The sequence below is a fragment of the Perna viridis genome, chromosome 5, assembly GCF_037379345.1.
Source record: "Perna viridis isolate PV_CMFRI_1.1 ecotype Kerala chromosome 5, ASM3737934v1, whole genome shotgun sequence".
In the NCBI taxonomy this organism is placed as follows: domain Eukaryota; kingdom Metazoa; phylum Mollusca; class Bivalvia; order Mytilida; family Mytilidae; genus Perna; species Perna viridis.
Window position 1 is genome coordinate 6,545,545 of NC_142449.1, and position 25,298 is coordinate 6,570,842.

At 33.1% G+C, this 25,298-nt stretch overlaps 2 protein-coding genes across 5 annotated transcripts in view; one reads left to right on the plus strand and one right to left on the minus strand.

The window, feature by feature from the left end:
• LOC148615757 (E3 ubiquitin-protein ligase RNF212B-like) lies at positions 1–17,836 on the minus strand. 3 transcript variants are annotated; one of them, XM_088582332.1, is made up of 16 exons: positions 17,692–17,836; positions 14,377–14,500; positions 13,427–13,488; positions 13,136–13,210; positions 12,438–12,494; positions 10,352–10,419; positions 10,090–10,138; positions 9,583–9,602; positions 9,094–9,134; positions 8,085–8,107; positions 7,193–7,250; positions 5,884–5,909; positions 5,387–5,453; positions 4,783–4,837; positions 1,153–1,208; positions 1–106 (listed from the first exon to the last, which is right to left on the minus strand). In XM_088582332.1, exons 2-15 carry the CDS (start codon positions 14,483–14,485, stop codon positions 1,157–1,159), a joined length of 762 nt encoding a protein of 253 aa, XP_088438458.1. In that variant the 5' UTR covers positions 14,486–14,500; positions 17,692–17,836; the 3' UTR covers positions 1–106; positions 1,153–1,156. The 3 variants fall into 3 exon arrangements, with proteins under 3 accessions (XP_088438458.1, XP_088438460.1, XP_088438459.1); XM_088582334.1 differs by lacking the exon at positions 17,692–17,836 and adding an exon at positions 17,502–17,570; XM_088582333.1 differs by lacking the exon at positions 17,692–17,836 and adding an exon at positions 15,302–15,447.
• LOC148615758 (T-cell activation inhibitor, mitochondrial-like) overlaps positions 17,818–25,298 on the plus strand; it is a 10,535-nt gene continuing 3,054 nt past the window's right edge. Inside the window, exons 1-7 of one of the 2 annotated variants that reach the window (XM_088582328.1) lie at positions 17,818–17,964; positions 19,134–19,263; positions 19,606–19,720; positions 20,274–20,508; positions 22,490–22,713; positions 23,030–23,121; positions 24,748–24,989. In XM_088582328.1, the coding sequence (XP_088438454.1) occupies positions 17,912–17,964; positions 19,134–19,263; positions 19,606–19,720; positions 20,274–20,508; positions 22,490–22,713; positions 23,030–23,121; positions 24,748–24,989 (1,091 nt within the window). In that variant the 5' untranslated portion in view covers positions 17,818–17,911. The remainder of the gene's footprint in view (positions 17,965–19,133; positions 19,264–19,605; positions 19,721–20,273; positions 20,509–22,489; positions 22,714–23,029; positions 23,122–24,747; positions 24,990–25,298) is intronic. The other variant, XM_088582329.1, reaches the window with a different exon arrangement.

The following is a 25,298-nucleotide window of genomic DNA, read 5'->3' on the forward strand; positions in this document are numbered from 1 at the left end:
TAAACTTATTAATATGTTTATTTTACTGCTTTTAACTGCGAAGAATAACTTATTTAAATTGAATCTTTTTCCACTACTTTAAAACGATTTTCTGTTTACTGTCAATCTGAAATTTAAAAAAAAATAGTTCTGAATCTTTCTCGTGTTTTGGATACAATGGCAAATACACATGTTAGAACAATTTATCAATTGACATTAGCTCTGTAAAGTTTAATTCTACCAACTAATAAACCTTGTGCCATAGCAAATACACAAGAAAATATTTCAAGTTCAAGAAATCTATAAAGGGGTATATACCTGTTAAATCATCAAATTTGGCCTTGTTTGATAAATTTTGTCATATCATTAATGAATATTGCCTATCTGCTTACTATTTGCTTAGTTAAGTCTTTTTTGCAGTTCAGGCACACATAAAAAGGAAAGCAAAGGAAAAATACTATTAAGTGTCTGTCCCTGTAAGAATCCAACAGTTGGTGAAAAAAACCATCATTTTTGAAAGTGTAATTTGACTGTTTGCACCATCAGAATCAAGGAAAACAGACAAGATTTTCCATATCAAGCCGAACCACTGAGTTACAATTCCATTGAAATGCACTGAAAATGAACATTTCTTTGACAGATAACTCTGTTAAAAATCTCATTTTTATAAGATTCTATAGAAAAGTTTCTGAGTGAATCCAATTTTGCCTGATCCTTACAAACACTTATACTTAATAAGTGACTAAATAATTGTGAAACCCACCAATAAATGTCATACCTCTATTTTTCGTCATACTTCATCAATTAAGATATTTCAACCATGAATGTCTATTGTTATCAAGATAGCTTGTGATTTTATAGGAGCATGTGGTTTACATTTCCAGACCCCCCCCCAAAAAAAAAACCAAACAAAATAACATAAAAAAACAACCAGAGACCAGAGAAAGCAGTACTTTATGACATCATGTGTGACTTTGAATTTTGTTTTTTATTACATGTTTAGGGTAAAATGCCCATTTTGCTGAACTGATGATTGGTTGTTCCAATGACCAATAGAAGGCTCTCCAAATGTTAGTAAAGTCCAGTAAACTGCCTTTAACTTTTTTTTCACTAGGTCTTACTGAGGTGGAGGTTTGAACTGATGTAACAAGATTGTTTATAATAAATCCATACCTGATTAATCTGGTGTCAGCTGCCAATCAGATAATGATATTGGATGGGGAACTGACCTGTAATACAAATCAGATAATGATATTGGACAGGGAACAGACCTGTAATACAAAAATTACCATGATATTGGAGGGGAAACTGACCTGTAATACTAAGCAGATCATGCGATTCATTTGTATGGTAGTATCTGATACACCATTTTGAAATTCAATACAGAGATTTTGCAATAGAAAAAAGATACTATAATAGAATTTTGTCTCAATATAATTGCGAAAGAATATTTGCATTATATAAATATCTCTATACAATAAAGTTAAATAACTATTGCAATATTCTTACTTTTATTTACAAAAGTGGAGCAACTACTTCAACATTATATAAGTATTTACTGTAGAATGTGTGGAATTTGATTGTCATTGACTGGTTCAGTGGTGTTCTATATACATGTGCTTAGTGACTGAAGTGTTTGGGTTTGTCATTGGCTGGTTCAGTGGTCTATATACATGTACTTACTGATTGAAGTGTTTGGATTTGTCATTGACTGGTTCAGTGGTGTTCTATATACATGTGCTTAGTGACTGAAGTGTTTGGGTTTGTCATTGGCTGGTTCAGTGGTCTATATACATGTACTTACTGACTGAAGTGTTTGGATTGTCATTGAATGGTTCAATGGTGTTCTATATACATGTACTTACTGACTGGAGTGTTTGGATTTGTCACTGACTGGTTCAGTGGTGTTTTATATACATGTACTTAGTGACTGGGGTGTTTGGGTTTGTCATTGACTGGTTCAGTGGTGTTCTATATACATGTGCTTAGTGACTGAAGTGTTTGGATTTGTCACTAAATGGTTCAATGGTGTTTTATATACATGTACTTACTGACTGGAGTGTTTGGATTTGTCACTGACTGGTTCAGTGGTGTTCTATATACATGTACTTAGTGACTGGGGTGTTTGGGTTTGTCATTGACTGGTTCAGTGGTGTTCTATATACATGTGCTTAGTGACTGAAGTGTTTGGATTTGTCACTGAATGGTTCAATGGTGTTTTATATACATGTACTTACTGACTGGAGTGTTTGGATTTGTCACTGACTGGTTCAGTGGTGTTCTATATACATGTACTTAGTGACTGGGGTGTTTGGGTTTGTCATTGACTGGTTCAGTGGTGTTCTTTATACATGTGCTTAGTGACTGAAGTGTTTGGATTTGCCATTGACTGGGTCAGTGTTGTTCTATGTACATGTACTTAGTGACTGGGGTGTTTGGGTTTGTCATTGACTGGTTCAGTGGTGTTCTATATACATGTACTTACTGACTGAAGTGTTTGGGTTTGTCATTGACTGGTTCAGTGGTCTATATACATGTACTTACTGACTGGAGTGTTTGGATTTGTCATTGACTGGTTCAATGGTGTTCTATATACATGTACTTACTGACTGGAGTGTTTGGATTTGTCACTGACTGGTTCAGTGGTGTTCTATATACATGTACTTAGTGACTGGGGTGTTTGGGTTTGTCATTGACTGGTTCAGTGGTGTTCTATATACATGTGCTTAGTGACTGAAGTGTTTGGATTTGTCACTGAATGGTTCAATGGTGTTTTATATACATGTACTTACTGACTGGAGTGTTTGGATTTGTCACTGACTGGTTCAGTGGTGTTCTATATACATGTACTTAGTGACTGGGGTGTTTGGGTTTGTCATTGACTGGTTCAGTGGTGTTCTTTATACATGTGCTTAGTGACTGAAGTGTTTGGATTTGCCATTGACTGGGTCAGTGTTGTTCTATGTACATGTACTTAGTGACTGGGGTGTTTGGGTTTGTCATTGACTGGTTCAGTGGTGTTCTATATACATGTACTTACTGACTGAAGTGTTTGGGTTTGTCATTGACTGGTTCAGTGGTCTATATACATGTACTTACTGACTGGAGTGTTTGGATTTGTCATTGACTGGTTCAATGGTGTTCTATATACATGTACTTACTGACTGAAGTGTTTGGATTTGTCACTGAATGGTTCAGTGGTGCTCTATATACCTGTACTTACTGAATGGAGTGTGTGGAGTTTCCATTGACTTGGTCAGTGGTTTTTATATACTTCCTATCAAGTGTGTGGAATAAGAATTGATTGAGTCAGCAGTGTTCTATTTATTTACTGTGGAATGTGTGGATTGTAATTGATTGAGTCAGCAGTGCTCTATTTACTTTCTGTGGAGTGTGTAAAATTGTGTAGGTCAGTGGTGTTCTATATATTTACTGTAGTCACTGACTGAGTCAGCAGTGCTCTATTTACTTTCTCTGGAGTGTGTAGAATTGACATGTACATAGTGACTGGAGTGTTTGGATTTGTCATGGACTGGTTCAGTGGCATTCTACATACATGTACTTACTGACTTGAGTGTGTGGAGTTGCCATTGACTGGGTCAGCAATGCTATATTTACTTACTGTGGAGTGTGTGGAATTGTCACTGACTGAGTCAGCAGTGCTCTAGTTACTTACTGTGGAGTGTGTGGAATTGTCACTGACTGAGTCAGCAGTGCTCTAGTTACTTACTGTGGAGTGTGTGGAATTGTCATTGTCTGGGTCAGTGGTGTTCTATATACTTACTGTAGTCACTGACTGAGTCAGCAGTGCTCTATTTACTTACTGTGGAGTGTGTGGAATTGTCATTGACTGGGTCAGCAGTGGTATAATAACTAATTGTGGAGTGTGTGGAATTGTCATTGACTGGGTCAACAGTGTTCTATATACTTACTGCAGTCATTGACTGGGTCAGCAGTGCTATATTTACTTTCTGTGGAATGTGTGTAATTGTCATTGACTGGGTCAGCAGTGTTCTATGTACTTACTGTAGTCATTGACTGGGTCAGCAGTGCTATATTTACTTACTGTGGAGTGTGTGGAATTGTCATTGACTGGGTCAATAGTGTTCTATATACTTACTGCAGTCATTGACTGGGTCAGCAGTGCTATATTTACTTACTGTGGAGTGTGTGGAATTGTCACTGACTGAGTCAGCAGTGCTCTAGTTACTTACTGTGGAGTGTGTGGAATTGTCACTGACTGAGTCAGCAGTGCTCTAGTTACTTACTGTGGAGTGTGTGGAATTGTCATTGTCTGGGTCAGTGGTGTTCTATATATTTACTGTAGTCACTGACTGAGTCAGCAGTGCTCTATTTACTTACTGTGGAGTGTGTGGAATTGTCATTGACTGGGTCAGCAGTGGTATAATAACTAATTGTGGAGTGTGTGGAATTGTCATTGACTGGGTCAACAGTGTTCTATATACTTACTGCAGTCATTGACTGGGTCAGCAGTGCTATATTTACTTTCTGTGGAATGTGTGTAATTGTCATTGACTGGGTCAGCAGTGTTCTATGTACTTACTGTAGTCATTGACTGGGTCAGCAGTGCTATATTTACTTATTGTGGAGTGTGTGGAATTGTCATTGACTGGGTCAATAGTGTTCTATATACTTACTGCAGTCATTGACTGGGTCAGCAGTGCTATATTTACTTATTGTGGAGTGTGTGTTGTCATTGACTGGGTCAGCAGTGCTATATTTACTTACTGTGGAGTGTGTGGAATTGTCATTGACTGGGTCAGCAGTGCTATATTTACTTACTGTGGAGTGTGTGGAATTGTCATTGACTTGGTCAATGGTGTTCCTTGTATTGTTCCTGTCAAAGATTAAACACAAGTTTTACTTTTATAACCAAAGAATTACTGATTAAGTTTCCTTTTATGCTGATCCCAAAGCTTACTGGTATTAATATTTATTTGTATCTCTTTGGTACAGAGGTGAATAAATACAAGAAAATGAAAATAGAACTGTTTGCATAGTCCAATCTAGTTTATACTTTTGCTTCTATTTCATGGTTTTGATATTTGATGATTCTTGCCCCAAAATATGGCAGGTTCTCAATGGATGACTTTTAAATATTCACCATTTCTCTATTTGAAAAGCAAAAGATATACTGCATTAATTCAAATTTGAAAAAATGCTGAATATGAAAACATAAAACTTATATCAAGGGCACGTAGTCTAAGCTTCACTATATAAATACTTGCTTTTAATTTAATTTCATAGAATCAATACATCTATTTTTTGATAATAAGAATAATAGCTTGTAATACAATAATCAGTATTACATATATTTATAATCATAATTATTTTTCAATCAAATAAATGGTGTCTTACATAATTCTATAAATGTTAAGCAACATACCTATTTTTCCACCAGATGGAGGAGTCCTAACAGATAATCTTCCTGATGTTATAGAACTTTGTAATGTCTGTAAAGTAAGATGTAAACCCCTCACATGATGACAAATTATGCATCTTTTTCATTACTCTCCATAGCTGTCTTGACTCAGCTTTTGGAAAAAAAACAATTCAAAAGCACTTTTTTTTAGGAATCATAATATCTTTATATGTGTAATTTTTAAGAAATTAAAAACTTATGTCACAGTGACAATATTGTATAGGAAAGTTGCATATCTAATTTCAAATGAATTCATTGAAGGGTCCCTATGTTTCAACTGATAAAAATCTATGGGAGAGTTATACACACTGATGTACATAGTACAAATAGCAGTAAAACAGCCACATACAATGCCTAAAGATAGAGGTATAATTATCTATATCAATCTAAATAAGAAATACTTCCATAAGTAATGATCTATTTATTACAGTCTAGGAAAAAAAGTGACCTAATAACCTTACCAGATGATGATTGAATCCTGGTGAACCTACAATGAATTACAAAGAGTTACATAATGCTAGAACTATATACCATAGCAGGGTTAAAGCATATATCCACATAACACAACAAGTCTGGTTTTGATATATTAACGGCAATTTGTCATCTGAAAGTAAAAGTTCAAAACAACAAATGGCATGCCTTTATGAGCTCAAGGGTAGATGGGCCTATTAAAGAAGGAAGCATGAGGTATAGGCTGCATGCCATGTAAGCATAAGAGACCAACAGGAATATAAAATGCAAAAATGTGGCATGAGAAATCCTATAGGAATATAAAATTGGCCTAATGTTAGCATGAGAGGTCCAACAGGAATATAAAATGTAGCTTAAAGGAGAAGACCATGTTATTGTGCAAATCATAAATATCAAAAGTAATCTGTTAAATGTTCAAGAAAATTAAATTAAAAAAAAAATAATTTCCTTTTCTTAACTAATTAATCGCTATTTATAATTTTGGAATGTGAATTTCCCACGCATATGGGTGCAACCATGATCAGTTTAGCCGTGACATCACGAAGTTGGTTTGTAAAGTGAAAGTAAATAGGTAATTGATTATGAAGTCTGAAGAAATTGCAAATTTTGGGCTTTCCCCCATAATTTCAACCCAAAATAAACAGAAGAAGAGATTGAGGCACATTGTGTAAGCAAGTGTCAGACAACATTGATGAACAACGGGATTTGCAGCCAGAAGACTAGAATATCTGTGGAAAATCTAATGGCTACCTTCGAAGGAAGTTTGTGTTGATGGTCAAAATACTTTTTGAATATTTCTTTTTATCATTCGTGTAATCGTAAGCTTGACAAGACTGCATGTTTTGGTGATTATATAAATAGGATCATAGTAATATTTATGGAATATTCTTTGTTTATACATATTATATGCAGTACATGACAGTGACGTCACAAGCCAATCGGAAGCTATTGGCAAAAATCAATAAAGTCTGATCATGATCTTCCTTCTGATAGGAGAGTTCTGCAAGATTGCTATCCACATATATTTCAAAGATTTCGAATTATGCATAGCCTTGAGTATTTTATAAAAGCACATTTTGCATTAAAGGTTATTTATTTTTGTTTATGTGGGTATGATTTTTCATAAGAGTCTAACTTAATGCAAAGGTGGTCTTTCCCTTTAATGTTAGCAACAGAGGTCCAACAGGAATATGAAACATGGCCTAGTGTTAGCATGAGAAGTTCAACAGGAATATAAAATGTAGCCGTGAGAGCATGTGTAGTATATTATTATGCCTAACATCAATTGATTATACATACAATGTCTTCCAACTGGTGAAGTCCGTACAGCTCTTCCTGAACTTCCAGAACCAGAACTCTGAAAGAATATTGATTTAATACATCTTTCATATTAATTGGTTCCATGTATTGCCTTCTTTTAAATCCAATAAGAGTTTTCTTCCTATGGAAATGCACAAGAGTAACAAGAGATGGCATATGCCATAGAAATGGAATTAATTTTAACTCTCTGTAATGATTTGCCAATCCAATGTGCCTAGTAAGTCACATTAAACATTGCTGATAATGATCATAGAAACATATAATGTTAGTCAGGATTGTCATGAGAATATGAGACCATATCCCCATTGAATATCCAAAAAAAAAAAACAATTATAAGTATCTTTAAGAAAGGTTTTTATCTGTTATAGCAAAATTTTTGTAAATTCTTTAAAAAACTTATAATTAAAAATGTTAAAGGATACACATGTATCAAAAGTTAATAAAAATGTCACAGTTCTGGTGGTGTACTTATTTTTGTTTTATGATCAACTTAGTAAATTTAAAAAATGTGAAAACCAACCTCATTGATTAGGTTCAATCAGTTGATAGAATCTACAGAAATTAGCAACCATGAAAAACAATATGTAAAACAGTCAGTGCATGAAATACATTGAAACAAAGCAATACATGAAGTTTCATGTATTGTCATGCTATGGATACCCTCACTCATACAGGAAGTTGATATTGGACAGCAACCAAAACTGCTTACAACATAAGCTCCATCTATGTAGCAACACACCAAATTTGAAACCAAACCATCCATTGAGAGCCAAGATTTTTGTGACAAACATTTTCTCTATCACTCCATGGTATCCCCCTCCAAAATAGTATAAATGTAAATGCATTGATACATAATTATATTTTGACTAACCTTAAAACTATATCCAGGAGAACCTGAAAAACAATAAATCTACATTAGAGGCAAAATAGTGTGGAACTTCTGTGGTCTTATTTGGAAATCTGCTTGTATCTGTTTAACCTATATCTAACCTTTTTGGGGGTTACAGTTTAGAAGCTTAATTTTAAACTAGTCTAAAACAACCCCTGCTATCCTTACTAGATGCCACATAAGTCTGAAATTGAAACAAATATTGCATACCAATATCAAGCTTCTGCCAAGGAGTAATCAAGGAAACCAAGTTTCTAGTGGAAATCAAAAGAATGTAATCCAGGGACAAAGACCAGACATGGAAAATAGTCTAATACAACAAAGAACATAAAAAAAACAAAATAATGCATACAAAGTGAAAAAAAGTTAAATGAGCAACTAAGACTCCACTAAAAACTGGGAGTATGGACCAGGTGCACTGGTAGGGTAAGCGTGCTCTGTTTTTTCTAGAAACACCTGCCAAGTTGCTCATAAACAGTCAAGTCCAGGGTAGAGGAAAGAGGACAGGGAAACCATGACACATTGAACAAATCAGCTTTCATGATGCAGATGGATACACCGTAACGATCCACAAGTTCATGATGACGACCATAAAACTTCTGTAATGATGACTTCAATCTGGTAACCCTGTTTGCCTAATTGTAAGAAGTCTAGCGTGATACAAAAAGTCTATATAGTTATGGTAACCTCTGGCATTACGTATGAGTTGTGATATGAAAGCTAATACCAAAACATCAAGTGGCTGAGATGAGTATTTGCAGACAACCCTCACCTATAGTCAATTAATGAGTAAGTCAACAGGTAGATCATGTCTACCATATACCTCACACTTGTTAATGTTAATAACTAGCAGTTATTCTTGGCAAATTCACCATGTTATGTGTTTTCCTTACTTTATGTTATAATGATATACATGTTTGTACATCTTTTTCAAATAGTACTTTTACACATATAGCACAAATGTTAAATTACAATTTGGATAAACATATACCTCTAGAAACTGGACTAAACTGCCTCCCTGGAGTCAATGGCCTAAAAAAAACACAGAAGTTATTACTTTTAACAATGATTTAAAAAAGTATCTTCCTACAACAAAGGTTTCTTTACTTATTTTAAGCTTTTTGTACAGAAAAGATCCCTGTTTTTTTAAACAAATTAACTTACATCAATATAAGTCTCAGTTACAACTCAACAATAAATTTTAAAACTTTTGCAAAATAACATGTCACATGTGTCTGCAATAAACAATTTTCAATGATAGATGGTTTATTCTCACTGTGTTTAGTATGACTGTTCATAAATATGTTTGTTTGTATTGTTTTGGTAGCAATCCAAATGTGTGGATTTTAACCAATAAAAGTTCTGTTCTGTTCCATAGGTATTGTCAGTTCAGTACTACACTTAATGCCAGTAGAAAGAATATAGCTATACATACCTTCCGTGTCCATCTAATCCCTAGAAAGAATATAGCTATACATACCTTCCATGTCCACCTAATCCCTAGAAAAATAAGAGTTATCTCCCATGATTAAAGGAAAAATACATCATATTTGTTGGTACGACATTGTTTAAGTACATTGACAACTAACTAAGCCAATGATTCCATTTATTCCATATCAAAAGCATGAAATTATATTGGTAAATAATTCACATGTCTCCCTTACTGAATGTTTAAGAACATTCATTTTTGTTGCAGTGTTGTAAAAATGTCAAGAGAAAAATGTATGATTTCAGCTAGTCTGAGTTGTATCTAATTTTACATGTGCCCTCTTTATCCCTGTTGATGAGGACTTACAGATTTTACAAGGATCTCTAGATTGGCTGTCCCTGGGGTACTAGAGAGATTTATAACAGTACATAATTAATAAAAAATGTCAATAGTCTTAAAAAAAGAACATCCAAACTGTGCCCACTTAATAGGCACAGAGTTTATCAAAATCAAACCTTTTAAACAGAATATAAAAATGGAGCAACATGCTTCTCTTACCTTCTCTGTAAGAAGCCTTTTTAGATAAGCATTCTCTTCCTTCAGTTTACTATGAAAGAAAAATAAAAAATACTTTTTGTTTATATTCTTTTACTGTACTTAAAAGCATCTCTTATCAGCAATAAATTCATTGAGATTTTCAAAAACATATGCAGCATGTTAACATGCATGTATTAAAAATTCTGTGTAGAAATGTATACCAATTACTGTAAATGAAGCTTTTTCTAAATATAAATGAAAAATACTACCCACAGAAACTGACCCTTCCGATTCCTGACTTTGGGACAAAGTTTGTTGTAGGTGTTTGACATACTTCTCCATCTTCATAATCTACAAACATCAAAGGACAAAATTAATCAAATAATTATCAATACTGGTACTTAATGTGAAAGTTGGCTTTAATTTGACATCAAAATTGTATAAGCCAAAATCCACTTTAATATGGTACATGTACATTGAAGGTATCAAAATCGATCACTAAGCAACTTATCTGAGAATATTTTGAAAACAGGGATGTCAATAGAAGATGTCAACAGTTTAAATTTAGTGCTTAATTATTCATTTTTTGACAGCTACTCTATTTTCAACAAGAGGCTCCCAGGAGTCTGACTCGCTCACCTGGTTAAAGTTTGTCTTTCAAGGGCAATAAATTTAACAAGGAGTTATCCCACAATTTTGACTCAAGAAGACTTTGGTAGTACTATCATAAGGATCATTTCAGCAATTGAAAGTTTCTATCTATTATAGTTATCAAGATATTGGCTGAAAACTGTAAAAAAAAAAAAAAAAAATGTAATTTTTCATCTTTCAAGGGCGATAACTCTTACAAGGAGTCATCTGACAACTTTGATCCCTTAAGACTTTGAAGGCCTTATAATAAGGGTCATTTCAGCTATAGAAACAATTTTGCTAAACCTAACAGTTTTGGAGATGTATGCGAAAAACTACTGTTTGACCCCCTTTGTTCTATTTTTAGTAACATTGGCCATGATTTTTTCGACAGATTAAAAATCTCCACATCAGTTCTATGCAGGATACCCCAAGGAACATTCATACCAAGTTTGGTTCCAAATGGTCAAGTAGTGACAGAAGAGAAGATTTTGAAAGAAATAACATAAAAAACAACAAAAAAAAACTCAAAAAAGGGCAATAACTCTAATATGGCTTAACAGATTAAAACAAAAATTTGACCACAGATTGATCTCATCATGCTGAACCATAAGTCAGAATTTGGGTAAACCGAATGGTTCTGGAGATATATGTGAAAAACTACTGTCTGACCCCTATCTTCTATTTTTAGTAACAGCGGCCATGTTTTTCGACAGATCAAAAGTCCCCACACCAGTTCTATGCCCGATACCACAAGGAACATTCATACAAAGTTTGGTTCCAACTGGTCAAGTAGTGTCAGAGGAGAAGAGATTTGAAAAATTGTTAACCATGACGACGGACACCCAAGTGATGGCAATAGCTCACATGGCCTTTGGCCAGGTGAGCTATAAATGGGTGAACTCTCGCAAAGTTTTCCTCAGTTTACCTGCTACTTTTTCTTTTTTCCTGCTACTTAAAATACTACTGACATCCCTGGAAAATTGGTCGAATAATCAGATACCAGCATTAAAAACAATTTGAATCTGTTTTCAATAATGAAACACTAGTACTCCATGTTAGAAATAAAAAAAAAACAGTGAAAATCTGTGAAAACTTTCAAGGGGAGATAATTTGTATAAATCTTCTCAGCCCTTTCCTTTAATACTGAAATGAAATTAAGTTGTAAAAAAGGCACAATTTTCATAAATTAAAAAAATATCAATCAATCATCTGATATTTTATCAAAGAAAAGCTTTTATCAATAAGCAGCTATGAATTTTTAATTTTATCAAATATTTGAATAAGTTAGTGAGTTCTTATTGCCTAATAAAGTTTTTATAATTAAAACATATATTTTCCTCTTGATAGAGATGGAAAGCTCAAAAACCTTCACTCTTAATACCTGTACCAATGGCAAAATATCCTGTGCACAATTATATAAAATAATTAGTTAAAAAATGAGAAATTTTCAGTCCAATACATTCAGATCTGTTTCTAAATGTTGTCTAAAATTGCATACTTGGTTTAAATGCATTAGGTTATCTGAGTAGTAAATTAGACACTGACAGCTTTTTTGTTTTTTTTTCTTTAAAAAAATATAGTTTAGATAAATCTGCAAGTGGCAAAGTGACAAAAAGGGAAAATTTGGAATAATGGCCATATTTAAAACTTTAATTTTCATGGAGGTTGAAAATTATAAGCCATATAAAGTAGAAGTCATTTGACACTTTCTAAAACTGTGCAGTACATATCAATACCTGCTTTCTTTGATGCTCCACAAATCTTCTTCTGTGATTATGCTGGAACTCCAATACCTGTAATGTTTCCAAAATATTCTTGAGTGTATGATCCAAATACATTTTTTCTCATGATACTGGAAGAAAGATATGAAACAATATATTTCCACAATATCTAGACACATACCAGTAACATGCAGTCCTTTCCACAAACAATCTTAAGTGTAAAATTAGACGTACTTTATTGACATATTGTTCCTTAAATTCTTTGAAAATGTTTAAGAGACCAGAGTGGCATTTGTTAGAAAAAAAAAAGAATCTTACAATGTATCAAGTGTTAAACAGGATTTCTATTTAAGATGGTCAAATTTCAAATTTAAACTTCAACCTAAAAAATAACTAGCAAGAGTGTAGACATAAGAAATGTATAGTTTGACATATAAACTGCCTAGAGTGTAGAAGTAAGGAATGAGTAGTTTGACATATAAACCAGTTCTGTTTCCATAATGATTTTATCAATCTTTGTATGAAGCTTATTCTTTACAACTTCTAAAATGTGGAATGTCACAAAATAAAACAACTTGTTTTACGAATTTGAATCAATCATCTGCCGAGTACAAAAAAGATTTTAGTGAGTGGAACACTTTTTCCCACACTGGTCAGGAGGTATGAAGTTTAGGCAGATATTAGAGAAAAGATAGCAATATAAATGGGATTACCTGTATTGATTTCTTTGTATCTTTCTTTATCAAATCCAAGGGATTGGTGAAAAAATTTTCCACCTCTGGCTTCATCTTCAAAATATATACACATATATTGTATATAAAACATTGTTAAATTTCAAATATTGATCAAATAGAAAAAAAATGAAAATGTTTAATAATTTTCATATATCTATTTACATGTACATTAGGTCAAAAGATTCAACTGTGAATGAGGGGGTAATCTAGCTATATGATATGGTTCCAAATATGAGAAGAAAATCTCCATGGTTATACAGTATAACTTACCTTACTGGATAAAGTAATCTTGTCACAAACACTTCCACACATTGAACACCTTTCATTGCATGCTGGGAAAGACAGACATGATTTAAAAAGGTGAATAGAACAAGAAGGAAAAAGTGTGTAATAATAATTATTTAAATATAGTAAACATTATATTAAAAGTTTATACTAATAGTAGTCATTTGTCCAATGTTTTCATTACAATTAAAGTCAGTACTCACATTGTAAGTATTATCAACAGATCATGACAATGTTATGGATAGAGCGTTATTGATGTCTTGTATATGTAGAATGTAAGACCAGACTATGAATGGCAAAAAAATATTCTGACGGAAGTGACGGAATTTGTTGACACAGAAGTAGACCACTGAGCAAGTGCGGGAAGCTGCTTTGTCTTTTAATACGACATTGAGCTTCGCCCATCATAGGCATAGCTTCTAAAATTATATTAAGTCCTAAAGACCATGAAGTCCATAAAAGAATTTTTTTATTCGGTCAATTTTGTCTTTTATGAATAGTTTCACATAATTTATTTGAGGGCCTTTTATAGCTTGCTTTATGGTATGGGTTTTGCCCATCAATGATAACTGCGTGGTGACCTGTAGAAGTTTAATTGTTGGTTGCTTGACATTAGGTGGATGAAAATCTCATTGGCAATCATACCATTTTCTATTTATATATTAACAGAACTGTCAATATTTCTTAAGGTGAACTTCATAGAAAGTATCACCAGTATATAAGCTTGCCCAAATGGACTTGAGCAAGTAGTAATACTGATCACTGATACTATCTGGACCAAAAAAAAAAAGTTTATTCTATTAATGCTTTATATTAATTACTCTAATATATAATTTATATATATCTAATTAATAATAATTCACTGTTAATTTCAAAAGTTGTTTTCCAAACACTTTTCTATGGTACAAAATCATTAAATGAGTCTTCATACTTACCAACACTGGCACATTTTTCACAATAAATGTGACCACAGTTTGTCAGACTGAATCCTATTCCTTCACCAGGCTGCCTAAAGCAAGTATTACAGTGTAACCAATCTGTCATTTCTGATGGTCATAACTGCAATACAAAGTGATCAATGCTAATAAAGAGAAAGTAATTTGTTGACATTTTGGTCATATGTTAATTGGTCCATTAATGAAAATTAATAACAAAATTACCAAATTGATAAAATATAAGCAATAGTCAAAAAGAATGTATTAATGGATAGTTTTATTTATTGCAATTTCAATTGAAAATTAAAAAAAAAAAAGAAAATATGCATGAATTTCCAAGTACAGACATCACCAGGCAGATTTTACATTTGTCGTGATCCTTGGCAGATGATACAGCATAAATCACTATAGAATTCCGGAGATGTGTCATATGTCCATTCATTAACTTATGTATTATATAAATTTTACACCTTCCAAGGCAACATTTATTCACATTTTCAAAATGATGTAGATAAGCTTGAAATAAAAAATCATGGGTTTTAAGTCCACATAATAAAATAATTAGTTTGTCATAAATCTGGTCGAAGAAATGGTTTCATTACATTTTACATTCGTGAAAATGAAATTTAATCTCCTAAAGAAATTCCTATGTTTAAACTTGCTGTCAGAAGGAAAGAAGATAGGAAATGATAAGTGTTTTATATAAACAGAAACTGATCAATTGGGATATCATGATTGATATTTTGTGGCGACTTAACACTGGTTAGTCTTGAACTTGTCTACAATAAAACTTTTTCAACTATGAAAGAAACTTCATCATTTGAGTTTACAATAGCAGTTAAAAGTTTGGAACTGACATCAATGTCATCAATGGTCCTTGAATGCAGGGGCTGTTTACATGTTAGTCCTTGTTGAAAGTAATTACTTTTTATTACAAATTTCTTTAGTAATCAAGTCTCGTCTCCGCCCTCTGATCAAGTGGGATCTCATTGTATTGCCAATCTCTTTAATTGCAGGTCTATGGCAATATAACAACACAGCAGTATCGGGTCCGTTCGCCCTAATTACACGTTCGCTCTGGGTCCGTTTGCCCTATTTTATTAAATATAAGGTATAATTTTACTACTCTTACTATTGTTATATATGAACATAATTTTTTGTAAAATTTTAAAAAATGAACATAATTTTTTGAAAATTTTATTTATTATAATGTAAATTAATTTGCTTTATTAAATTTGTTTTTATAAGCAACTCAGTATAAATTACTTTTGATTGTAATTAATTGTTAATTATTTATATCTTTGATCTTACTGGATGACATTAAAGGAAATTTATTTCACAGCTTGGCTGCTTTGTTCTTGAGTGTGTTTTGACAAAAAAAGTATATATGGAAGTAGAATATGGAGCCTCGTCATTCTTCCATAAACTATGGTACAGTACTTGTGTATTTCATGTGACAGAGAGGTTTGACCTCGACAGCACACAATTTCTTGTGATGTATATGGAATGGAAGGTGGCAGCACAGACTGGTAAGTATTTATGTATAGAAATGAATCTTCGTATATGCCAGTTTCTATTAAGAACGAAATATTGGGTTGAAAAAGTATATAATAAGCTTAGAATATAATGTTCAATTCATCAAGAAATCCACACAATTAGCTTAGCAAAAATAATATAATGTTTAAACAATCAAGAAAATAATACAACAAGCCTTCTTGTTTATATGACATTGATTCTGTTTCAAAAATGTAAGCAAGAACAACTGTAAGTTCTTTGAAGAAATAATGAAAAGAAACACAAGTAGTATGACGTTTAAAAGTAAGATGTTTATACGTATTATAAACAACCATTTCTCATTCTTGTTTACAGATCTTCGTCCTGTTTCAAAAATCTGTTTAACGGTAATTTTTTACAAACATGATGTAATTGAATTGCAGGTATTTCCCTACAAGCCTACAAAGATGCCAAACATGGTAATGAATTGCAGTTCATTTGTGCACCACGTGAGCAGAGAAACTGGCCAGAACCAGCAGCAGATCCTGAACCAGCAGTAGACCCAGAACCAGCAGCAGATCCTGAACCAGCAGTAGACCAGGAACCAGCAGCAGGTCCAGGTATAGAACCAGAACCAGCAGCACCACTGCAGCCTGACCAACCAAATCCACTGGATGGTACCTTTGACATAGGTCACAGGAATGCTGATGATCCACCTGAACCCATGGACACGTAAGTATAATTTTAAACTATTAATTACAAATAATAATTAAAAGTATTATGAGCAAAGTGGTCATACAAAGATATGAGACAGAATTTATTATCAACAGCGTTTATGAACACAAGACAGTAAAATCATTAACTTGATGTATGATAATGCAATATTATATTTGATTGATAGATTGATGCAACTTTGATTTAAATTTCTTAATTAATTATACTCAATCTGCTAAATACACATGTGTAGCAATTTCTGTACAAGCATCGGCAGATATTAATAAAATATATTTTGCATACAATTAATTTTATATGTCAGTCCAATTAAAAATTTATTTTTATCCTTAGCTTTTCAGATCACTGAACGCAGATCCAGACCTACCAGATGAGATCCTAGAAGATGACCATGTCATCCATTACAAGGTGTTGGAGAAGGGTACTTGTAGCCGGGAATGGGTACACATTTGGAGTAAAGGTATTTATCTTTTATTAATCCCAAGCGCTACCAATTTTATTAAGTCTGACTAAAGTTTAATAACAGATTTGATGATATTTCTTATGAACTTGGCTTTTAACAAATAAAATTAAGATAAATTTAAATAACATATTCGTTTCTGATGAATTTAAAAAAAAATGTCATTCATGTTTACTCAGAAATATTTTATGATATAACATGGCTACGAATTCAAACGGACCCAGGGCGAATAGGTATTAGGACAAACGGACCCAGGGCGAACCTGTATTAGGGCGAACAGGTAGTAGGGGAAACATGAATCAGGGCTAACGGACCCGAATTCCAACACAGCGTGCATTAAAGCCATTATCAACTAAATCACATGTAATTAGAGTGCAAAAAGCTCTGTGACTGTGAAACTGAAAGCAAAGCTTAACATAATGTTTTTTTTTTCACTTACAATTATGAGCTCAGTGGTTTTATGGTGAACATTCAGTTTCTTTCTTTCTTTTGGTGTTAGGTAAGAATTGGGCTTCTAACTTTAAGATGGGCGAAGAAAGAAACAAAGGGCTTGTGACTTGTTACCATTGTATACTAGAATACACTATCTAAAACAGCAATGAAAATATTAACCCCACTGCAGATCTTACGAATATGTCTGTGTTATCTTTTCATTCTGTTCACACCATTTTTTTCTATTTTTCAAACCATAATAAAACCGCCTTAAAACTTTTTTCTAAAAAAAATTATTGTATTCTGCAAAACGATTCCGAAGACAAAACCTCCGGAAAGAGGAGTTAACTCTAGCTATAAGGTCAAAATGTAACAACAGCATCCCTGAAAAGATCAACGGTACTCAATGTCTTTGCGATGCAAAAGGTTATTTCTCGATATGCGAAGTTATTATGCTTTATTCAAAGAAGGTTAGTTGCAAAAATTTGTGATGACAAGACTTTGTTGACTTGAATCCCTCGAAAACAATTATCGTTGAAGGTCCCAACAATGATATATTGTATAAAGGACAAAGATACTTGATTCATAAATCATTGGCCCACTCGGGGTATTGTACAAAGTGGACATGAAAATACAACGGTTACAATAAGAATATAGAGTGGATGATTGAAAGAATACAGACTATTAATGCACACACAGAACATATTGACATATTGTGTTTACTGTAACAGGAGAGCATGATTTGACTCCCATAATATATGAATTATTCTCTATGTTTGCAAGGATACCAAGTTTGTAATTGTTTTACAGGCACAGCTTCAGCCGCAATTTTATTTTTATCAAGGAAATTTCTTATTCACAATTCAGTAATAATATAAATGGGTCTAAATTTAATTGGAATCTGAAGTATCTTCCCTGCAGAATCCACCAGGTGATGATGCAAATGGTCTTCAGCACCTGTCAAGTATAAGTACTGAACAAAATGTTGACTGGTCGCCTGTGCATGTTGCCACCCAAAGAGGATTTACTTCATAGGAGTTTTTCCTAAGAAGCCTTATTTACAATATATCAGAGTTGATAATGACCATGATGACTGTGCAATTACTTAGGGGGTGGCTTATCAGGATTACATCATGATAAATAGAATTTAATTTTTAACCATAATTTCAGTCTTGGCTTTGTTTTTGCTAAAAATCTTTATACATGTACTAAAACACTGTGCAATTGTGTAAAAGCATAGGTTTACAGTACCAGGGATCAATACCAAGCTTGTATTGTTGTGAATTTTGTTGCATGCATTGATCATGCTCTTCTGTTCAATTGGCTCATGACTGAAAAAAAAAAAAAAAAAACTTAAATGGATAATAAATTAGCTAATGTTCAAAATTATCCATGTAGTATATTGGCTTTTGAAGTGTATAAGTGTAGCTGATGCATCCTCTTACATGTATTTATAGATTTTTTGCTGTGGTCCATTAGCTTTCTCTGTTAGTGGAGTATACACATTTAGCCCAGTGGGTACAAAGTCAGTATACCATGTCAGGGGTTCTGGTTAAGATCCTCAGCTGCATGGTATTGACTTTAGAAGGTTATGACTTGGTCATGTTACTATTATTTGGTTATTTTGTTTAAATTTTAGGTCATTTAAAGAAACTGAACTGTACAACATATTGAAAAGACACCTTACTGCTAGTGAGACTGCTACAGCATTACGGCCATTTTATCTTGTTGTTCATCCTGATTTGTATGGACAGTCTCCTAAAGAGAGGGTAATAAATGCAATCTGCTTTAATATTGGAATCATATTGATCCGTTTAAGAGAAGTACATGTCTAATATGCATATTATGACAATTTGAAGAAAAAGATATTGCATGCTATGTTTTGCCAAGAATACCCCCACTCAAACATTTCTGTCAAACATTGTACAAGTCATCATGCAAAAGGAATACACCAAATAACTAAGCATTCCCTCCAATAAAAGCTGAGAAATCTGTCACAGAAAGGTGTAACAAATAGACGGATGGACAAACAGAAAATTAATACAGAAATGTGTTTTTTTTTATGTTGCAGACAATGATCTTATATAAAATTTTAAATTACACAATTGTAGAAAGTAAATGAAGAGTCATTAAAGAAACTACATGAATACATAACTGATTTACACAAAACAGGAAGAGCAAAGCCAACAGATATTAGTTTTTATGTCAAAGGAAAAGATCCAAAAGGTAAACATACTGTGACAGTACTGTAATTCATGGATTAGGGAAGAAATACAAGTTAGTGGATTCTTGAATTTCTGATTTTTAGATTTTCAGTGTATGAATCAATCGCATTCTCCTTTTCATGGTTTTTCTTATTCACGAAAACAAGTAAAATTGGTACCATACAAACAATAGTACTTTAGCAGGAAGCAAAAATAAAATTTATGTTAGTAAATCTTAATAACAGTATTTTGTCAACTTTGTCAATAATTGAAGGTGGCTTAAATGTGTTGCAAGGTAGAATGCCCACACTTAAACATTTCTATCCACAGTACAAGTCATCATGCAAAAGGAATATGCCAAATAACATTCCCTCAAAAAAAAAGAAAAGTATAAAATGGATGGACTGATAAACAGACAGATGAGGTGATTGTAACCCCAGTCTAATAATTTACATGTACAATGAAACCCAGTTAGGTGTTTGAAGAAGACCTGTGATATGATATTTTAAACATTTTGTCATCATAAATCAGATGCTTTATGATGATAATAATAGTCATGAAATGTATGCTTTCAGAAAAATACAAGTATGTTAGGGTAAATCTTGGATCTGGTGATATCAGAACTACTGTTACTAATGTGTTAGAATCTGTATGTTTACCTCTGGAGTATCTCAGTAGTATACCAAAGACTAAACAACAGTTTGAAAGGCCTGTTAGATATGATGCAGCCTATTATCATTTTACTGGAAAACAAAACCCACATAATGAATATTATGAAGTAACTAACAAGGAACATCATGGGACTTTGTCGTGAGTACTAGTGTAATTAAGAATTTGTTGTGAGTATCAGTACAATTCAGACATTGTTGTGAGTATCAGTACAATTCAGAACTTGTCATAAATATCAGTAAGATTCATGATTTGTTATTAGTAGGATTCAGAATAGTGTCGCGAGTATCCGCACAAAAATCTGAATTTGTTTTGAGTATTAGTAGGATTTGGAATTTGTCATGGGTATCAGTATGATTCAGAACTTTGTCATGGGTATCGGTATGATTCAGAACTTTGTCATGGGTATCGGTATGATTCAGAACTTTGTCGTGAGTATCTGTATGATTCAGAACTTTGTCGTGAGTATCTGTATGATTCAGAATTGTGTCGTGAGTATCTGTATGATTCAGAACTTTGTCGTGAGTATCTGTATGATTCAGAACTTTGTCGTGAGTATCGGTATGATTCAGAACTTTGTCGTGAGTATCGGTATGATTCAGAATTGTGTTGAGGAGTATCAGTACAATACAGAATTTGTCTTGAGTGTCAGTGCTATTCAGAATTTGTCATGGGTATCAGTATGATTCAGAACTTTGTCGTGAGTATCTGTATGATTCAGAATTGTGTTGAGGAGTATCAGTACAATACAGAATTTGTCTTGAGTGTCAGTGCTATTCAGAATTTTTCATGGGTATCAGTATGATTCAGAACTTTGTCGTGAGTATCTGTATGATTCAGAATTGTGTTGAGGAGTATCAGTACAATACAGAATTTGTCTTGAGTGTCAGTGCTATTCAGAATTTTTCATGGGTATCAGTATGATTCAGAACTTTGTCATGAGTATCTGTATGATTCAGAATTGTGTTGAGGAGTATCAGTACAATACAGAATTTGTCTTGAGTGTCAGTGCTATTCAGAATTTGTCATGGGTATCAGTATGATTAAGAACTTTGTTGTGAGTATCTGTATGATTCAGAATTGTGTTGTATCAGTACAATACAGAATTTGTCTTGAGTTTCAGTGCTATTCAGAATTTGTCATGGGTATCAGTATGATTAAGAACTTTGTTGTGAGTATCTGTATGATTCAGAATTGTGTTGTATCAGTACAATACAGAATTTGTCTTGAGTTTCAGTGCTATTCAGAATTTTTCATGGGTATCAGTATGATTCAGAACTTTGTCACAAGTATCAGTAGTATTCAGAACTTTGTCATAAGTTTCAGTATGATTCTGAACTTCGTCATGAGTATCAGCATTATTCAGTACTTTGTCCTGAGTATCAGTATGTATCAAAACTTTTTTTCACGAATTATAGTGTGAATTTTTTTTAGATGCCCATTCCCTTACCTGATTCCCATCTACATAAACTGAAATCAGATGTTTACAACATCAAGCACATTGTATTTTAAAAGTGGAAGTTGAAATTAAATGAAAAGTATCAAATCAATGAAGCATGGAGATAGATAGATTGATAGAGACAATTATTTGTATATAAATATGGCTATTTCTTGCTATTTTTCTTATTATAAGTATAGTTTTATGTGAAATATGCCTACCCCAAGTTTATGATTGAATTTTGATTGAAACTTTGAGGGAGTCCCACCTCCTTTCATTTTAATTTTTAATTTCATGGTATTTTCCCTATCAACTTGTGTGAAAAGTTCATTGATGCAGATTAAAGGTATATAGTTTATGTTAGAAAACTTATTTTGGTGCGCGTTTTTGCATGTCTTGGGGGTGTGTACATTGCAATGATTGAACACATCCAAAATGAATTGGTAAGTTTTAATTCCTGCAGTCTTGACGATTTCCAATTCGTTGAAAAATTCCCAAAATTTGTCATGATGGGGGACCCATTCGAAAATGGTCAAAATCATCCCTGGACAGTCTTTGCTCTTACGCTTTTTTTTTAAAGAGAAATTAGGTCTAAGCCATTTCTATTTAACTACTTACCAGTACAACAAGTGTAGTTTTAAACCAGGACATGTTCATTTAGGTTATAATTACAATTTTCTTCAGCTCTTGGCTTAAAAAGAATGGTTCAAAGGCCAAGCAGAAACTAGAAACTAGTCGACTTATACAGGAAGAAATTAACAATCTGTATGCAGAGCTGATTGAGTTTGTTGGTTTGGATGATATCAAGTGGTACAGTGACTGGGGTATCAACCATTATATGGGATGTTTGAGGTCTTTTTCTAGGCTTTGTAAAAATCACCCAGAAAGAGTCCGAAAAATTTTAAGAGGTTAGATTACTTTCTCTAGTTTTCATGTAGTGTCTTTCCCATCTGATATAGTGCATACTTAGCTCAAGATATAATTGTAATATAGATTTGATAATTCAGAGTTTGCATTGTTGGTGGGTATAGTGTTCATTGAGAAAATATCAAAGATGTTTCAATAGAAAATAACCAATAAATACCCTATATAAAACAGTATACATTTAATTACAATAAATAAAACTTATCTCTGAATTAAACTACTGGTATATATAATTTTAAAATTTAATCTTCTCTGGCTAGTTGACTATAACATTTTGTTTTTTTGTTTATACATTAACAGGTAGAAGTCTTGTGTTTAGTAACAAGACTGGTGTAAGTTTACATGGAGAAGTTGTTCTCAGTAGTGGAGATGTCACAACAGATTGGATGACAGTATGTGGTATAATGTATACGATCCTTCCATATTTCTCAATTTCATGTAGTCTGGAATCTGAGGTGCATTTAATTGACAATGATATATGTCAGCTTGTTAAACTACTTGGAAAAATCTGGTTTTTTAATCTGCAGTGACAATCCAGTTTTTAGCTCACTTGGCCTTGAGCCAAGTGAGCTTATGCCATCACTTGTCGTCCGTTGTTGTCGTTGTCGTGGACAAATTTTAAAAAATTTTCTCCTCTGAAACTACTGGACTGACAGGTTTTAAACTTGGCATGATTGTTCCTTAGGGTATCCCACACAAAATGAATGTTGGTATTGTTGATTCATGAAAAAACATTACTAAAAATTGAAGTCATATGGCAGTTTTTTGCAAATAACTCAAAAACCGTTGCCGTTAGCAAATTTCTAGCAAGGTGATATTGTTCAGCATCATAAGATGGACCTATGCCAAAATTTTCATAACGATTGGTCAAGTGATGTAGGAGTTATGGCCCCTGAAACAGTTTTTTTTGTATTTTTTGCATGTGCAACTTTGAAAATCTTCGTCTTAAAATCCATTGCACAGAATTCAATGAAAGTTGATATTTATGTTTCTTAGGGTATCCCACACAAAATGACCGTTGGGATTGTTGATTCATGAAAAAACATGGCAGCCATTACTAAAAATAGAATATAGGGGTCAGATGGCAGTTTTTTGCAAATAACTCAAAAAGTGTTGCCTTTAGCAAATTTCTGCATGGGTAATATTGTTCAGCATCATGAGACGGACCTATGCAAAAATTGTCAAAACAATTGGTCAACAGATGTAGGAGTTACAGCCCCTGAAACAGTTTTTTTGCATGTGCAACTTTGAAAATCTTCTTCTCAAAATCCATTGCACAGAATTCAATGAAAGTAGATATTTATGTTCCTTAGGGTATCCCACACAAAATGACCATTAGGATTGTTGATTCATGAAAAAACATGGCAGCCATTACTAAAAATAGAATATAGGGGTCAGATGGCAGTTTTTTGCAAATAACTCAAAATTCGTTGCCTTTAGCCAATTTCTGGCTTGGGTAAAATTCTTAAGCATCCTGAGGACCTATGCCGAAATTTTCAAAACCATTCATTGACTAATGTAGTAGTTACGACCCTTGAAACAGTTTTTTTGTAGTTTTTTTTCACATGTACAACTTTGAAAATCTTCTTCACTAAAACCATTTAAGATCATTCAATGAAAATAAGCATAATAGTTCTTTAATGTATTTTGCTTAAAATGACTGTTGTGATTTTTAATTCATGAATAGATATGGCTGCCTATACTAAAATGGAACTTAGGGGTCATAAGACAGGTTTTTGAAAAAAATTCAAAAATTGTTGCCTTTAGCAAAATTCTGGTTCAGGTCATGAAAATGCTACGAAAAGCATTTCTTGCATTTGACAATTTAGTTGATTTTAACTTAGCCTGTCTCATTCCTCAAGTTTTTCAAATAAGCAAATGGTTTACCAGGTGAGCGATTCAGGCTCTCTTGAGCCTCTGGTTATTTCTCGTATAGTTAAGATCTGTCAACAAAAAAAATATTTATCCTCATCAAACAAAACAAAAACAAAACTTAAAACTTCGCTTTTTACTTATAGTTACTATCCTATGTACCAGCTTATGATGCTGTGTTAGAGAGACTTCCTTACATGGAGAAACAATTATCAGAACTTTTAGGAAATATACAGATCAAAAGGAGAAGAAAGAAACGAATAATAATGGCTCCAGAGTATGAATTGGTACTCAATAAGATACTAAACAGTCTGAGAAACTGTCAAACTGATGTGGATAGATATTTCCATGGAGAAGATCTGTCAAATCTGGAGTTAATTGTAGAACAGTAAGTATTTTTGGTAGTGCCACTTTTATCTGTAAGATTCTGGTAGTTATTTCATTTTCATTGAACGTTTTTTGGTTGTATGATGGATTTGTTGTTGTCATCCATAGACACTTGGTTTTCATGCAATAAAAGTGTCAGACTACTTGGATTCTACTCCTAATTTAAAGCTGTATTAAGTTTGAATGGTGTGTCCATACTTGCCCCAACTGTTCAGGATTCAACCTCAGGGATTTTATCAAGCAGCATGTTGTGAAACATTTTTTTTCTGTTTAGTTGACAGTGTATTACATGTAATGATGATTTTTAAGA